The sequence below is a fragment of the Ovis canadensis genome, chromosome 8, assembly GCF_042477335.2.
Source record: "Ovis canadensis isolate MfBH-ARS-UI-01 breed Bighorn chromosome 8, ARS-UI_OviCan_v2, whole genome shotgun sequence".
Classification (NCBI taxonomy): Eukaryota; Metazoa; Chordata; class Mammalia; order Artiodactyla; family Bovidae; genus Ovis; species Ovis canadensis.
Window position 1 is genome coordinate 74,048,243 of NC_091252.1, and position 17,937 is coordinate 74,066,179.

Genomic DNA, 17,937 nt, shown 5'->3' on the forward strand with positions numbered 1-17,937 from the left:
CCATGGACTGCAGCCCACCAGGCTTCTCTGTCCATGAGATTTTCCAGGCAAGGATACTGGAGTGGATTGCCATTTCCTTCTCAAGGGGATCTTCCCAACCCAGAGATCGAACCCGGGTTTCCTGCACTGCAGGCAGATTCTTTACCAACTGAGCTACAAGGGAAGCCCATAGATGCATGTATAAGTTTTAAAATACAAACATACATATATAAATGGAAAATAAATATAAACTAGAATAGAATAGAATTAGAATACAATTCTATTAGAATAGAAGAGGTGGGCTGCTGTCCTTGGGGTCACAAAGAGTTGGACACGACTCCTAGAACTACAAGTGTTTTTAAGAGAATGTGTTATCACAGAGAGGTATATTTTTAATTTCTCAGCTGATTTATCAAGAATCTATTCTACTTTTATGTTCTATTCTATTCTAATTCTAATCTATCCTACTTTTATTTCATTTTCTCAGCACTTAAATAATTTGTAATCATAAAAATGAAAATGTTCAAGGAAAAAATAAACTCACCTATAACTCCATCAGAGATAAACACTGTTAATAGTTTATGTTTATTTTCCATTTATATAGGTATGTATGTATTTTAAAACTTATACACGCATCAAATATTTAAATAATACAACCGGGCTCACTTAGTGCAAAGAAGTAAATAGCATTTTACAACCTTCCATTTCTATACAGTAAAAACTGCTTTTCAAGTCATTCAATATTCCTCTCCTGAATTATCCTTTTTTTTCCTTCCATATTATTCTTAGAGGCTATATACTTTTTGCTGCTTTATGAATGCATACATCATAAATTATTTATCCATTTCTCTGTTTAGATAGTTTTCAGTTTTTAAAAGTAACTGAATGATACACTAAAATCCTTTAAAACAAACAAACAAACAAAAAACCTTCATTCACTTCCATAATCACTTGCTTAGGATGAATTCCTAAAAGTGGGATTTCTGGGCTGGAGCCATATCTCTACTATATCCAGAACCCTTCCAGGACTGGGTACCCCTCCACCAGCACCCATAACACGACAGGACCTAATTGGCCAGCTCCTTACTAACATTAGGCAATCGTATGTAAAATCTCTCAGCTAATTTTATTAAAACAAAAATTACCTTTTATTTAAAAGTTGGTGCTTGCTTGAATTGTAAGTCATTTGTATTTATTCCTCTGTGAACTGACTTCATATTATCACCTATTGTTTTAAAGTGTGCATCTGGTTTTTTTTAATACTTTGTAAAAGTTTTTATTATTGTTGTATCGTGTCTGACTCTTTTGCAACTCCATGGATTGTAGCCTGCCAGGTTCCTCTGTCCGTGCGATTTCCCAGGCAAGAACACTAGAGTGGGTTGCCATTTCCTTTTGCAGGGGATTTTCCCCACCCAGGCATTGAACCCGCATCTCAAGTGTCTCCTGCGTTGGCAGGCAGATTCTTTACCATTGAGGTCACCTGGGAAGCCCCAAAAGCTTTTATACAAAGGTATTTTAAAATCATTTTATCTCTGAAATATTATTTTCCTAGAGTATAATTGAGTTTGTTTTTAATTATAAAAATGAGTAATCTTTAAAAAAGTAAAAAACCTAACCACATAAAATTAAAAGATGTTACTCTCTCTTCTCTTCAGTCTGCTCCTCAGAGTGTCATTTGCTTTTTATTCTTTGTGCGGAACTTTTAACATAAAGCTTCTACATATTGAAATAGTCAAGTCTGTTTGCCTTTCCCTTTTGCCAGTTTCTTCCTTAGCTGCTCTATTAAAAATAATTTGAAAGCATTAAGATAAGTATATTCACTTACATTTTCTTCTAAACCTTTACGGATCAGTTCTTAAATTTAACTCCTTAACACATTTGTAATCTACTTTTCTGTATGGTATAAAGCTGTGATGTATGCACAAATGTGTGTGTATAGTATAGATACACTATTTCCAAACAGTTAAAAATGTAGTCTTACATAATTATATTGACTACAATGTTTTTAAATTTTTTCTTAGCACTGGAAACCTTTCTTCAAATGATGGCATTATGAGGTGTGTGGATGAGTGGAGGGTCCCTAGGGGTCTAGGACTTTACAAGTTTTGCCTCCTCACTACCAAATGGACTTAAGGAGCAGTCTGAACACCTCCCTCCCATCTGTTGGACACCCTCCCATGACACTCCCTTTCCTCACTGCCCTCCTGAACGATAGGTTTCCAACTACTCCTTTTCAGTCTCCTCTGCGGGCACCTGCTCCTCTGTCCATCATCTGAGGGTAAGAGGCCCCCTAGCTTCCTTCTGGCATTGTGCTCTTTCCATTTTATCTACTCCCTCCCAGTAACCTTTGTCAAATCCTGCTGTTGCTGCTGCTAAGTTGCTTCAGTCGTGTCCAACTCTGTGCAACCCCATAGACGGCAGCCCACCAGGCTCCCCCGTCTCTGGGATTCTCCAGGCAAGAACACTGGAGTGGGTTGCCACTTCCTTCTCCAATGCATGAAAGTGAAAAGTGAAAGTGAAGTCGCTCAGTCATGTCCAACTCTAGGCATCAGCAATTAGCTCTACTTAGTGGCTTCAAATCCTCCTTTCTATCACAGAGTCCTATCCTTAGTTCCTACGCATAAATAAAACACCCTATGAGTGAATGAAAGTCACTCAGTCATGTCTGACTCATTGTGATTCCATGGACTATACAGTCCTTGGAATTCTCCAGGCTAGAATACTGGAGTGGGTAGCCTTGCCCTTCTCCAGGGGAATTTCCCAACCCAGGAATGGAACCCAGGTCTCCTGCATTACAGGTGGATACTTTTATCAGCTGAGACACAAGTTCAGTTCAGTTCAGTTCAGTCGCTCAATCGTGTCCAACTCTTTGCGACCCCACGAATCGCAGCACACCAGGCCTCCCTATTCATCACCAACTCCTGGAGTTCACTCAGACTCATGTCCATTGAGTTGGTGATGCCATCCAGCCATCTCATCTTGTCATCCCCTTTTCCTCCTGCCCTCAGTCCCTCCCAGCATCAGAGTCTTTTCCAACTCTTCGCATGAGGTGGCCAAAGTCCTGGAGTTTCAGCTTTAGCATCATTCCTTCCAAAGAAATCCCAGGGCTGATCTCCTTCAGAATGGACTGGTTGGATCTCCTTGCAGTCCAAGGGACTCTCAAGAGTCTTCTCCAACACCATGGTTCAAAAGCATCAATTCTTTGGCACTCAGCTTTCTTCACAGTCCAACTCTCACATCCACACCAAGGGAATATTTCATTCAAAGATGGGCTCGATAAAGGACAGAAATGGTATGGACCTAACAGAAGCAAAAGATATTAAGAAGAGGTAGCAACAATACACAGAAGAACTGTACAAAAAAGATAATCATGATGGTTTTATCACTCACCTAGAGCCAGACATCCTGGAATGTGAAGTCAAGTGGGCCTTAGAAAACATCACTATGAACAAAGCTAGTGGAGGTGATGGAATTCCAGTTGAGCTATTTCAAATCCTAAAAGTTGATGCTGTGAAAGTGCTGCACTCAATACACCAGCAAATTTGGAAAACTCAGCCGTGGCCACAGGACTGGAAAAGGTCAGTTTTCATTCCAATCCCAAAGAAAGGCAATGCCAAAGAATGCTCAAACTACCGCACAATTGCACTCATCTCACACACTAGTAAAGTAATGCTCAAAATTCTCCAAGCCAGGCTTCAGCAATATGTGAACCATGAACTTCCAGATGTTCAAGCTGGTTTTCTAAAAGGCAGAGGAACCAGAGATCAAATTGCCAACATCCACTGGATCATCAAAAAGGCAAGAGAGTTCCAGAAAAACATCTATTTCTGCTTTATTGACTATGCCAAAGCCTTTGACTGTGTGGATCACAACAAACTATGGAAAATTCTGAAAGAGATGGGAATACCAGACCACCTGACCTGCCTCTTGAGAAACCTGTATGCAGGTCAGGAGGCAACAGTTAGAACTGGACATGGAACAACAGACTGGTTCCAAACAGGAAAAGGAGCACGTCAAAGCTATATACTGTCACTCTGCTTATTTAACTTATATGCAGAGTACATCATGAGAAACGCTGGGCTGGAAGAAGCACAAGCTGGCATCAAGATTGCCGGGAGAAATATCAATCACCTCAGATATGCAGATGACACCACCCTTTTTTTATGGCAGAAAGTGAAGAGGAACTAAAGAGCTTCTTGATGAAAGTGAAAGAGGAGAGTGAAAAAGTTGGCTTAAAGCTCAACATTCAGAAAACGAAGATCATGGCATCTGGCCCCATCATTTCATGGGAAATAGATGGGGAAACAGTGGAAACAGTGTCAGACTTCATCTTTTTGGGCTCCAAAATCACTGCAGATGGTGATAACAGCCATGAAATTAAAAGACGCTTACTCCTTGGAAGGAAAGTTATGACCAACCTAGGAAGCATATTCAAAAGCAGAGACTGTGCCAACAAAGGTCTGTCTAGTCAAGGCTATTGTTTTTCCAGTTGTCATGTATGGATGTAAGACACAAGGGAGGCCCCAAACACCCTATGGATATCCTAATTGCCATTTCAAACTGAAATTGTTCATAACTGAACTCATATACTCCCTGGATTCCAAACCCTTCTCTTCCTTTCTTCTTTAACTTACAAGACAGGACCATTACCCTCCCATTTTCCCAAATAATAAACCTCGAAGTCATCCCATGTATTACCATGCCAATCAGTCAGTAAATCCTACTGCTTCAGTTCAAAGATCTCTTGCTATATCTTCCTCTATTCCTTTCCACCTGCCCTTGGCTTAATTTATTTGTAGATCACTGAAGAATCTTCGACTCTTTTCTAGCTGCCAGTCTCGGTTCAGTTCAGTTTAGTCGCTCAGTCATGTCCGGCTCTCTGCAGTCGGCTCCTCTGCAATTTCACTCCCTCAGTACCACTACAGCTAAATTTCTAAAGAAAAACAAAAGCGTCCAGAATCCTTTCTGAGTTCCCAATCACAGCTTTCACAAGGGGGTTGGGGGAAGAGACTCCAAATAAGACTCCTGCTTTCCCCTCCCCTTTTCCTCCAACATTCCTCCTAGGGCCTCCATCAGTGAAGGGCTTGAAGTGACTGAAGCACTCTCCTAAGATCTTAGACTCTGCCTCAGGCTGCCTTCCCCCATCCGGCCACCCTTGTCCGCTCCCAGTTCTGCCCGAAGCTTCTTCACCGCCAAAGCTTTCTCTGTCCACCCTCTCCCACCCCTACACCTAAATTGGATAGCTCTCTGCTGCGTGATCCCCTGTGCGCCGTCACCCCACCTTTTTTTTTTTTTTTTTTCCTTCAGAGGATAACAACTCAGGTCAATAGAGGATTGGAAAGGGAAGGAGGAGAAAATTTTTAAAAGGGTTTTGGATTCAAGAGTCCAAATTTTGTTGGTTTGGGAAGTACCTTAACCTCTCTGGGCCCGATTTCCTCTTGTATAACGGGTGAATAACAGGGATATTAATCCTACCATGACCCACACACGCACACGTGAGGTGATGTGGAGTACATGGTTGGGCAGAATCAGTCTGTTCACAGGTAGCGCCAGAGCCTGGCACCGAGGGCGGCCCAGAACTAAGGAGCCTGGACCGCGGGATGCCGCGGGCGGCGCAACGCCACCAGGCGCCGGAGGTGGGGGGGCTCCTCTAGCCGAAACCGAGCAGCCCCAACCCCGCCCGCCCGGGATAGAGGGGGAGGCGGGGGCAACGACGAGGCTCCTCCCCGCCCGCCGCCCGCCGCCGCCAGATGCTCCCTCGGGCCGAGCCCGGCCAACGCCCCGCCGGCGAGCCAGCCCAGGACACCCGTCACCAGCGCTCCGCGAGCCTCTGTGCCCCGGGGGCCGCCCCGGGTCTCGGCCTCCGCGCCCCAGCGCGCCGTCTCCGTCGCGGCGCGCGGGGCGCACCTGACCCTGCGGGCGGGGCGGCGGGCGGGGCTCCGGGCCTGACGCGGCGGCGGCATGGAGCGGGCGTGATTCATCCGCCGCCGCGCCGGGCCGGAGCCGGGCGAGCGCAGCGGCCGCCCAGGCGCCCAGGGCCGGGCTGCGGTGGCGGCGGCGTCCCCGCCGGGCCTCGCGCGCGCTCCCCTAGCCGTCGGCTGCTGGTCCGCGGCAGAGGTCAAGATGGAAGAGATCCTAAGGAAGCTGCAGAAGGAGGCGTCCGGGAGCAAGTACAAAGCCATCAAAGAGAGCTGCACCTGGGCCCTGGGTAAGCGCGCCGAGCGGGGCGCCGGGCACCTGCCGGCGGGTCCTGTTCGCCGCCGCCGGAGGGCCGCGCCGGGGAGGGCTGTGATGGCCCCTCTGCGGGGTGCTGGCAGGGGGCTTTCGCTGAGCAGCTGTGACAGATGCTTTTTCGCGCGATTGCGAGAGTTGCCTCGGCGAATTGATGGGTGATGTGCAAATTTGGATTCGGGCGTGTACATCCATCCGCCTACCTTCTGGTCTCTTGATCTTCTCCCAAACCTTAATGGGGAACCGCCGAGCTCCCCTCCTGGCGGCCCCTTTCTTCACGTTCCCTGCACGGCGGACGACGGTCACCCATCTCCGAGTTCGGATCACAAGCCAGTGGGAAAACACCGGCCTGATTCCAAAGCGCCTGTGGGCTAGAGGGAAGTAGAACCGTCAACCGCGGTCTCAAGTACCTTGGCGAGTGTAACCAGGAAGGAACAGCTTATTTGCTTTTTCCTGATAGAGGCCAGCTTGTTAAGTATTAGCTTTCGTGGTTATTGTAAATGGAAAATAACATACAGGTGGGGTGGCGTTACCTCTTGCAATTCCATTGTTGTCTGCCCTTCAGACAGATTTGATTTTAGATTTGTGAACTCTGCAAGCACTGAAATAAGTTCCAGGTAGCAAATTTGTGTTTATTGTCAGACTTGGATTGTAGAACTCAACCTCGGAGAAAACGCAAGACATTCAATTAGGCAAGAATGTGGGCCATCAAAATTGTCTGGATGGAAATTCAGGGGGGTCAGGAGCGTACTTGGGGGTAATAGTGATGCTTGAGGAGGGAGGAAAGGAAGGGCCAAGAAGAAACCAGGGCAGCTCTGTGGGCCCCTGGCCTTCCCCAAGCCTGGATATGATTCCTCAGTTGCCACCCAGTCAAAACAGAAAATTGAATACCTTTCTCTCTCAACCAAAAAGCTATCAGTGTTTGTCATGACACTCTGCTGTGGTACAGCCTGGGAAGGGCCGTTAGCAGGTTTTCTACTAAATGGAGAATTCTGTTGGTGTTCTACGCATCTTGGTTAGTATTTAGAAGATCTGAATTCACATATGTTTGAGTGTGTGTGCACAGACCATCACTTTTTTTTTTTAACCTCTGTCATCACAAAATTTTCTAGAATGTTGTCTAGTAAGTTTATCTTGTAGGCAGAATCAGAACTTGACCATTTGTTTACTGTTAGAAGGGGGGAAAAAATGGACCAGATACACAAGTGAGCAGCAAGGCTCTTAAAGCCACAGTACTGTTTTTGCATTGCCATTGTCATTCAGTCGAGTGATGGGGTAGATTCTCAAAGGCTTCAAATGAAAGGTCACAGATGTTCGGGTAACATAATCTAGCAGGTCCTGACTGCACTCTAGACAGGCTCTTACGTGTTCTTGTTATTATTTTAAGTTAAGCAGATTTAGATAGCATGGGAGAGGAGAGGAATCTAGCATTTCTAATGTTTGGATTTTGATACTCTACATCTTGTTAAGTTAAAGTGCAATGTTACCTAGTTTAGGTCCTTGAAGAAAAAGCCCGGAGCTGAGGCAGCTAGATAATGTGAGCAGAGCCTGGAGTTCAGCCTGATGGGAAGAGTAAATGGGATTCTTTTCCCAGGGGCCGTTCTCAGCAAGAGATGGGAGTGCATGAAACAGTTAAATAACAGTGGTGCGGAGCATTCATTGTGCAGGTTGGAAGGAGTAAACCAGGAAAACAGATCAAAGTAGAGGGAGTGAATGTGAGGTCAGGGGTTGGGGGTGGGGGTACTGGTATGAGTTGGTGGGCTTTTGAAGTCAGTTGGACTTGAAGAATGGGTAAGCTGTGGGTTGCTTCTTTTCTTTGCTTGTGTAGCAAAGATTTATTAAGACCTCCTCTGTACTGAGCGGTGGGAAGAGAAAAATGAATAAAATGCTTCCTCCCTATAATTAGCTTGTTAGGAGGGTATGTTGGAGGGAGAATGCTGCAGAAACAAAGACATGAAGGTATGGCTTCCTGTTCTCTTTCCCACTCCAGTCCATTTTCCACTGTTCCAGATTTTTATTTTTTTGCTATAAAATGCTTTTCACTCCTCAATCCCCATACTGTTATTCTAGAGTAAAGTGTGAATTCCTTAGAATGCTCTTTGGAATCTAGCCCCAGCCTTCTTTCCTGGCGCCCTCACAGCAGGGGTTCATCGGTCCCCATTAAACCATATCCTCTCTTGTACATGCTGTGAGCTGTATTTTCCTTGGCCTGGGCTCATGCTAGTCCTTCTGCCACGGCTTACCTTTCCAGACTCCCAAGCCTCAGCTCACATACAAAGGCTTCCCTGAGCTCTGCAAGTGAATCGGTTGCTCCTCTGGGCTCTTAGCTGTGCCCTCAGGATCCTCTTAGAGCGCCTGCTTTTGGGGATTATAGTTGGTTATGCCACAGCTACTCTTTTTAGGGGCAGGATGATTGAGAAATATTTTGGATTCAGGAGACAAAACGAAAAAATTCAAGCATACTTAAAGCAAAATAGAATGTTTCAGTCTATGAACTAAACAGCCCTTGGAAGGCTATCTGTGGGTTGAGTTTGGTTCAGGAATTAGATACTGTAACAGAGATCTTACTCTGCTCTTTTGGGATGACAAACACACTCAACATGAGTCTCCAAAGCTTTGAGTTCATCAATCAGCACACTTAGACCATCTCAGGAAAGAGGGTTCATCCCCCACTTAGACCATCATGGGAAAAGGGGGTCTTTTCCGTACTTAGAGTATCTCAAGAGAAAGTAGTCATCTTACACTTCAGCCATTATAAGCGAGAGGGATCACCATGACATTTAGACCACCCCAGGAGAGAGTCATTCTTATGAAAGCTACCATGGGAGAGAGGGGTCATCTTCATGCTTCATCCATATCACGAGAAAGAGTTCATCTCTCACTTGGACTATTATAGGAGAAAGACATTTAGATCATAACAGGGGAGAGGAGTCCTGTCCCACTAAAACTCTCATAGGAGAGAGAGAGTGCATCTCCACATTTAGGCCATTACAGGAGAACAGGTCACTTCCCACTTGGCCAATCATGGCATCACCCTAAGGGAGTGGAGCTCTTGCAGTCTCTCCTGCCCAGTCCTTGGTGTTGATGAGTTGAGTGTGTATCCCTGAACCAGTCCTCTAGCTAAGGAATGAAACAGGCTAGCTGTCTACAAGGCCCACTGAAATCCCAGAGTCAGCCAAAGATGGCTTCCTCAAAACAAAATTAGGGTTTGCAACTTGAGAGGCAGGTGAGTGGATGGTGGTCAGCCAAAGCAACACACGTCCACAGTGTAGACAAGAGCTTCCTTAGCATAGGGACTGTCACTTAGGCTTGTTTGTGGCTTCTGCGCCTATAATATGAGAGACACATGTCCAATACATAAATAAACCAACATGTTAATGACTTATTTGGGTTTTAAGTGATATTAATCTTTTTTTCTAGTTACAAAAGTTATATATGCTCATTTCAGAATATTGAAAAATACTCAAACACTATAAAGAAAATAATCTCATCACCATAGAAAACACTAATCATATTTTGAAATATTTCCCTTATGCAAAGGGTTTTTACCACATATAGTGGATTGTTATTTTTTATTTTAACTTCAGCAGTTTCTGAAAATTGATTTTCTTAATGGCTACATAATAACTGGCAAGGAATATATATGTATTTTTTCTCTATTTTGAGCTATCTAGTTTATATACTTTTCTTGTCAGTGAGGAAGTGGTCTGACTAAGGAATGAAAAAAGAAAAAGGGACTGGGCCACTGTGTGGAGGGCCTGAGAGAAGATTCTCCTTCAAGGACTGGCAGTCCTGGAGGTGTGGGAGCTGGAAATGGCCAGGATGGAACAGAAGGGCAGATCGTTAGAACTGGATCATGCGTCTTTTAGAAATTTTGAGTGTTTTGCATACACCAGGGGCTCCTGTTGAATTGATTTAGAAAATGGAGAAGAGAAAGAAAATCAGAAGTTGGAACAGCAAGTTAGGGAAGAATGCTGGTCTGTGTAACCTCATCCTTTGGTCTTTCCACTCGCTCTTCCTTACAGCCTCAGTGTGTGCTGCCTTCACAGCCAAACTGCTTAAAAAGGGGATGTAGTGCTCGTGTCCATGTCCTCCCTTCCTGCTCACTCTTCGGCTCACTCCAGTCTTTCTCCTCTGTCCTTCCACCTATTGAAGAATAAGGTACTCAGACCTCAGAGTGTAGCAGACCACTCTCACATCCCTCTTAAAGGTCCTCTTGGCCACTCTGGGCATCTACTTGATTTTGGCCTCATGCCTGCACCCTAGCGGTTTTGAACCTGCCTCTTGAGTTTTTCTGTCTCCTTTGCAGTTTCAGCTCCCATAGTGGGTGTGTGCTTGGAAAGGAAAGTGAAAGTGAAAAGAAAGTGAAGACACTCGTGTCCGACTCTTTGCGACCCCATGGACTATAGTCCACCAAGCTCCTCCGTCCATGGGATTCTCCAGGCAAGAATACTGGAGTGGGTTGCCAGTTCCTTCTCCAGGGGATCTTCCCGACCCAGGGATCAAACCCAGGTCTCCCACATTGCAGGCAGACGCTTTAACCTCTGAGCCACCAGGGAAGCCCTGGATGGGTGTGTGCTTAGTCATGTCCAACTCTTTGTGACCCCATGGAGTGTAGCCTGCCAGGCTCCTCTATCCGTGGAACTTCCCAGGCAAGAATACTGGAGTGGGTTGCCATTACCTTCTCCAGGGGATCTTCCCAACCCAGGGATTGAACCCATGTTTCCTGTGGCTTCTGCATTGGCAGGCAGATTCTTTATCACTGAGCCACCTGGGAAGCTTCAGTTCCTCCCCAGCCTAAAAGTGTGTGTTTCACAAGAATTAGCCATGAACCCTCTTCTCTGACTCCCAGCCCACCTGGAGTTGAACATTTTCAGAGCCGCAACTTCAGTTCAGTTTCTGAGAATGCGATACCCACGTTTAGATCCCTGGGCTTCCCCTTCTCTGACACCAGCCCACTTCTTCCTCCAATGCAACGTCCTACCGCTTCTCTTCTGGAACGGGGAGGGCTCATTATGGCTGTTCTGTGACTTTCTCTTTGCCCTTTCCTCTCACTCTTTGTTAGCATTTGCAGGGTTGGGCACTGTTGCACAGCTTGAGTTAAATATAAATTCCCCTGTCTGATGAGGAAAACTGTAGTGGTTTGGTTGTTCGCTGTCAGACCCTCTTCTTGGGAAGCAGCATCAAGTTATCCTGGATATTGGCCGTGCCCACCTGCCTGGCCTTTGAGCTGCTCCCTGTACCTACATCTCAGGGCTTTGTTTTATGATCCTGTCTCATCTCAAGAACTGACCTCAGTCGTTCTACTTGCTCCCTTGCCTTGTGGCCCCTGCACCACTGACTCGTCCAACCATCATTCTGTTTTGCTCTCTTCCTCAAACCTGCTGCTGTGCCCCATGGACCACAGCAGTCCCAGATCCTATCATCATGGTTTCTGTTCTTACTCTGGAGTCGCAGGGATACATTTGGTGCCCACTGTTCCCTCTGATCTCTTAGCTGTGTGGGAAGAGACGTTTCTCCTTCCCCAGTAAAAGTAATTAAGACTCACAGGGCTTGTTGACTCTAAAACAGTGAAGAGAGGAGGCAAGAGTTTGAACAGAAAAAGTGGAGACAAGTTGGAGCGTGTGATGTTGTGATTTATGATAAGAAATATATATTTGGTCTTGGTCCCTGTTTCTGGTTCAGAGCTTCTCAAATTCTTGGCATTTCCCAAAAGGAAGAGAGCTAAAAATGTCATTCTTTACGTTAGTGAAGTAATTTTGGACCACATCTAAGGATGGGGGCTGGTTGCCAAAACCATCCTCTCCAGTCCCACTCCCCCTGACCTCCACGGAGAGGAGAGGAGCTGAAGATCAAACATCAGTGGCTGATCAGTTGTACCTGTGTAATGAAGCCTCCGTAACACCTAAAGGGATGGAGTTTGGAGAGCTTCCTGGTTGACACCGAGAAAGCATGGAATCTCTCTGCCCTTTCCCCATACCTTGCCATGTGTATCTCTTCCACTGGGCTATTCCTGGATCATATCCTTCTGTAACATACCAGTAATCTAGTAAGTAAAAGTTCCTGTGAGTTCTGTGAGTCATTCTAGCAAGTTAATTAAACCCAAGGAGGGGGTTTTTGGAAACTTTAATTTATAGCCAGTCGGTCAGAAGCACAGGTGACAACCAGGACTTGAGATTGGCATCTGAAGGTGGGGAGGTGGCAGGGTGGGAAGGTGGCAGGGGGAGTGGGTGTTCCAGGCTTGCAGGACTGAGCCCAGCCTGTGGGGCCTTGCGTTCTTTCCAGGTAGATAGTGTCAGAGTTAAGTTAAATTGTATGACACTCAGCTGGTGTCAGAGAATTGCTTGTTGAGGGAACCATCTCCCCTACCACCCCCCAATCCCACAAATACACATTGGAATTGGGTGCAGGATTGTTAAATCTATTGAAATAGAACAGTTTTTATTTTGAAAGAGAATAGTGAATGTTTCATTATTACTATAATTGGAGGCTTCAAGAGTGTGAATATCCATAGTAATAGTAAAGTGTTGAGCATCCAGGTGAGGTTAATGAGATTTGGGTGTGAGCCTTCCAATCAGATTTCTTCAATACTGTGTGATTTTTGAAAAGTTTCACCTGCTGTGTCATAAATGTGAGACGAGCTGTTACATAAAGTGCTTTGTGAACATGAAAGTCTCTCAAGTATAAGTTATTATTTAAAGGTATTAAAACAGTATTTTCAAGGAAATAGCTCTCCTTTCTCTATTGTTATTGCAAGAATATAGCATTTTTAGTCAGTTGTAAATAGATTACATTGGCATTCTGTTTCAGGTTAGGAATTGGCTCTGTCTCTAAGGGAAATGTGTCCTAATTTTTAAGCTCTGAGAGGAAGTCTTGTGAGCTAGAAAAGGCAAAGGATTTTTAAGTGTGGATGATTTGCGTGCACATAGTTGAGAATTGACTAATTTATAATTATAGGAATTTCCAGGTGAGGGGAAGAAACTAATAGTGAGATTTATGTACAGTTTAGATTCCTGCTGCTGCTGCTGCTGCTAAGTCGCTTCAGTTGTGTCTGACTCTGTGCGACCCCATAGATGGCAGCCCATCAGGCTCCCCCATCCCTGGGATTCTCCAGGCAAGAATACTGGAGTGGGTTGCCATTTCCTTCTCCAATGCATGAAAGAGAAAAGTGAAAGTGAAGTCGCTCAGTCCTGTCCGACTCTTGGTGATGCCATGGACTGCAGCCTACCAGGCTCCTCCATCCATGGGATTTTCCAGGCAAGATTACTGGAGTGGGGTGCCATTGCCTTCCTCACATATTTATTTTTAACTTTGTAATTTTCCTTTTGCAGAAACCCTCGATGGTGTGGATACCATTGTCAAGATCCCTCCACACTTGCTGAGGTAAGGAGACTGGAGTTGTAGAATATAGTAGAAGAAAAATGGCCCACCATGTTTTCTTGACGAGCCCAGATAACCTCTTTGGCTTATAGCATTTTAGTTGCTGACTGTTGACCTTTCTGCATCTATGAACTCGGGTGTTTCATGAGTGTCTTAGTGTCAGTGAAATCTGTATTCCAAAGGAACCAGCTGTGGAAGTCTCGGATGAAAGGATGAAATTGGTCAAGGAGAGAAATGACCAAAACCTAAGTGAGGATGTGGACTGTGGATGTGGAGACTGTGGATTAGTCTCCTGCCATGAGTTAGGAAATGGCGCCCACTTTGGGCTTCTCTAGTGGCTCAGCTGGTAAAGAATCCGCCTGCCTTACAGGAGGCCTGGGTTTGATCCCTGGGTTGGGAAGATCCACTGGAGGAGGGAACGGCTACTAACTCCAGGATTCTGGCCTGGAGAATTTTGTGGACTATATAGTCCATGGGGTCACAAAGAATCAGACACGATGGAGTGACTTTCACTTTGGGGGGAAGCAGTCCTGCACCACATGGGGTGGATTTAAGCTCTCACTGGCCCCTTGGGTGGACATCATCTCACAAACTCTGTGGCCACCTGCAGCAGCCCTGAGACAGTGAATCTATTTCCCCAGTTCCTCAACTCTCCCCACTCCCCCTACCACCATCATTGTGAGAGAAATACATGCCTTTTGTGGAAATTTGGAAAGAGCATACGAAAGTTGCCCGTAATTACACCAATCTAGAATAACCACTGAAAAAAATTTAACAGATTCTCTTAACAGACTTTCTCTTTAACACTTTCCCCCCAACACACATACATATTTTTACAAATTAATATGAGGCTTTATTTACAGGTTTGTTTCCTGCTTGGTTTTTTTGGTCAGCACTATAGAAGAATGTTTTCTAATGCCAATATCTGTTCTTGAAATAGTGCATATTCTTTTATTATATGGCTGTTGCGACATAAATTATTTAGTAATTTTCTTATTAAACATTTGGATTGTTTCTAGATTTTTCCTTGCAATTATTAAAAACTAAGTTTTTTTAGTATACTTTCTGTATTGTCAGGACACTTATGATTTATTACATATTTTCTCTTCAAGTAGATTGAAAAAAGAATTATGCTTCTGTCTATTTAGAAAATGTATTACTTCTACTGTAGTGCCTGCTACAGGCTGATACATTCGTGTGTTAGTCAATTCATGTATAAGGGAATTCATGCGTTGATCAAACCAAGTATACTTTTCTTCTAAACAGAATGTCTGGCACCAACATTCTTAGCCAGAGGAGGGGTATTCCAGCTGGCGTATGCATGCACACAAAGGAATGTAAAAAATCTCCAGGAGATAGAAAGGCATAGATGGTTGAAGGGAGATGATTTCCTGGTTCCCAGTTTCTATAGTTAACCTGTCTTAAACTTATTTGCTTCAGAATTGATTTTGCTGTGTCTCTTTTGCCATTTCACCTCTTACAGTCACCTTTCTCCCTCCTGACAAAGCATAGCAGAGCTGTCTTCCACCCTATCCTGACTCTGACCCTTGTGTGTTGTCCTGGGATGCAAAACCCTCTTCCCACCTACAGAGATCTATGAAAATATTAGTGTCTGTGTTGGTAAAGGGGATGAATATAATGACCAAGGCACACATCTGTTTGCAGGTTAGTTTTCATTTCTTGGCTTTCAGTGAAATTGGAAGAGGACCTAATCTCATTATAACAAAGAAAAAAGATTTTTTTGATGATGAATCTCCTTCATTCTTTTCTTACTTATATAAGCAAGGTTTCTTAGTGCTTGCATCTTTAAAAGTGGGAAAAAAGGTATGGAATTTATATTATTATTGTAATAATTCAGTTTCATCATATAATGGTAGAGAGTGTTCATTGATCAGTATATGAACTAGTTGAGAAGAAAGAGACAAATCCTGTACATTTCTTTAGAGATACATTTCCAATAAATTTTTAACTTCCATGTTAACTATATTAACATTCTTATAAGTAATTATTAATGTTGTTTGGATCAGTTGTGTGCATTAGTAATGATAGCTCAAAGAAGAAAATGGAACACTTTTAAGTCTTACAGCCAGAGGAAATTTTTAAGAATCACTTTATATACATTTTTGTTGCAGGGAAATATAATAGGAAAATTCATAAAATCAAGTGTTAAATGTATTAGATTGAGAGATAATTTTGTGTGGGGAGTAAAATGGAAATACAAGTTCAAGGAGATAACAGTGCAGCCTTTTTGCAAAGAGGAGTTTGTTCATGTATTTTTTGATGGGTGAAGATTTGCAAATTGGTGTGGTATTTGGATTTTATTGGATACCTTTGAGTGATATGTTTTAATTTGTACTAATTCCAATATGCCAGAATTACAGCCTTTGCAATGAATTAAAATGATGGTTGAGAAATTTAAATGTCAACTTAAAATGTGTGAAAAATAGTATTTAAAATTTGCAAAAATGTTTGATGACACTGCTGTAAAGGTTGTTTCTCTATCCAAGGGGTTGTTGAAGCTATGGTGCAACTTTCTGTGGTTGTGGATCTGTGATAAAAGGTTTGCCTTGGGTGTTAGAAGGAAGAAAGTGACAATGATACCGGAAGAGGCTCCTGGTACAGTGGGCATCAAAAGACTACTGGCATTTTCTACCTCTTGGTGGATGTGGAACCAAACGAGCTGGAGAAGATACATTATTAATGGGCTGTGTTTGGTCCCCTGCTTAGCCACTGAGTATTACACTTGTCCGTGGTATTGAGCCCAGGGGCAGCTGGCCATCTTGTACGACCACAGGTTGTTGCTTAGTCACTAAGTCATTTCTGACTTTGCAACCCCATGGACGGCAGCACACCAGGCTTCCCTGTCCTTCACTATCCCCCAGGGTTTGCTCAGATTCATGTCCACTGAGTCGGTGATGCCATCCAACCATCTCATCCTCTGCCATCTCCTTCTTCTCTTGCCCTCAGTCTTTCCCAGCATCAGGGTCTTTTCCAGAGAGTCACGTCTTCACAACAAGTAGCCAAAGTATTGGAGCTTCAGTTTCAGCATCAGTCCTTCCAATGAATATTCAGGGTTGACTTCCAAAAAGAAAAAAAAAATCAACAGGCATATCCACAACTGAGTGTTGTTTCCAGCTTTGGCCCAGCTTCTTTATTCTTTCTGGAACTGTTTCTCCACTGTTCCCAAGCAGCATATTGAACACTTACTGACCTGGGGGACTCATCCTCCAATGTCATATTTTTTGCCTTTTCATACTGTTCATGGGGTTCTCAAAGCAAGAATACTGGAGTGGTTAGCCATTCACTTCTCCAGTGGACCATGTTTTGTCAGAACCCTCCACTGTGACCTGTCTGCCTTGTGTGGCCCTGCACAGCATGACTTATAACTTTACAAGGTTGTGACCCATATGATCATTTTGGTTAGCTTTCTGTGATTATTCTTTTCTTTCTGGAGTCTGTGGGATTGTAGTTCATGCTTCTTCTGTCTACCCTCTGATGAATGAGGATACGACCCATAAGAGGCAGTCACAAAATTGATGGGAAGGATGCCAGATGAGGAACCACAGATGAATACATATATATGTGTGTGTGTGTTTACCTGTCTTCACCAATATTAGAATATAACTCAGAGTGTTTGTCTGAATGATAAGAGAGCTGTTGATATCATCCTGTATACAGAGGAATGTGTGTTTTTGTATTCCAGATGTGCAGCAAAGTCAAGCATCCTTGTACAGAGAACTGAGCTGTATGAATGAGACACAGTGGATGTAAGCGTTACTCTCAGAGGTTTTATATTCTCCAAGAGGAGACTGAAAACAAATGTAGCTGGGAAAAAAACACTTATGAGGCAGCAAGTATAAATTGACTATGGAATTTTATGCCTATCAGAAGGTTTCAGTTTGACTATGACTTGCAATAGTTGGGAGCCTTTCAAAGCCTGTTTAGGCCTATGTGAATAAGCCATAATCAAAAAAAATGAGCTATTGAATTAAAGAATCTGCTTGACTATTTGATATCAGGGAAACAAACACCATAATGGACTTTCCCCCTCTATGGTAAATCAGTTTTCCTTTAATCCTTTGATTCTTCTTCCAGGCATTTTTAAACCCACAGTGCGCTTACTCTGTCTAGTACTGTGTTTAACTTGTTTGAGCACAATAAACTAAAAAAATTTTTATAATTTAGGTGCTGTAATTGTCTGCTTATAAGTAAGAATTTGGATGTTATTTTTCTTCAGTTTTACTTCTATTTTAATGATTTTTTTCTTCAGTTATATTTAGTATATGAGAAAGAAACCAGATTCATAAACTATTTCTTGGCATTCTTCTGATTTTGTATTCAGATTCA

The 17,937-nt window shown here is 43.8% G+C and overlaps 1 protein-coding gene across 1 annotated transcript in view; it reads left to right on the top strand.

The window, feature by feature from the left end:
• Nucleotides 1-5,727: 5,727 nt before the first annotated feature.
• Nucleotides 5,728-17,937, top strand: part of ARFGEF3 (ARFGEF family member 3) — a 177,976-nt gene continuing 165,766 nt past the window's right edge. The window contains exons 1-2 of the mRNA XM_069598510.1: nucleotides 5,728-6,187; nucleotides 13,542-13,593. Of these exons, the coding sequence (XP_069454611.1) occupies nucleotides 6,103-6,187; nucleotides 13,542-13,593 (137 nt within the window). The 5' untranslated portion in view covers nucleotides 5,728-6,102. The remainder of the gene's footprint in view (nucleotides 6,188-13,541; nucleotides 13,594-17,937) is intronic.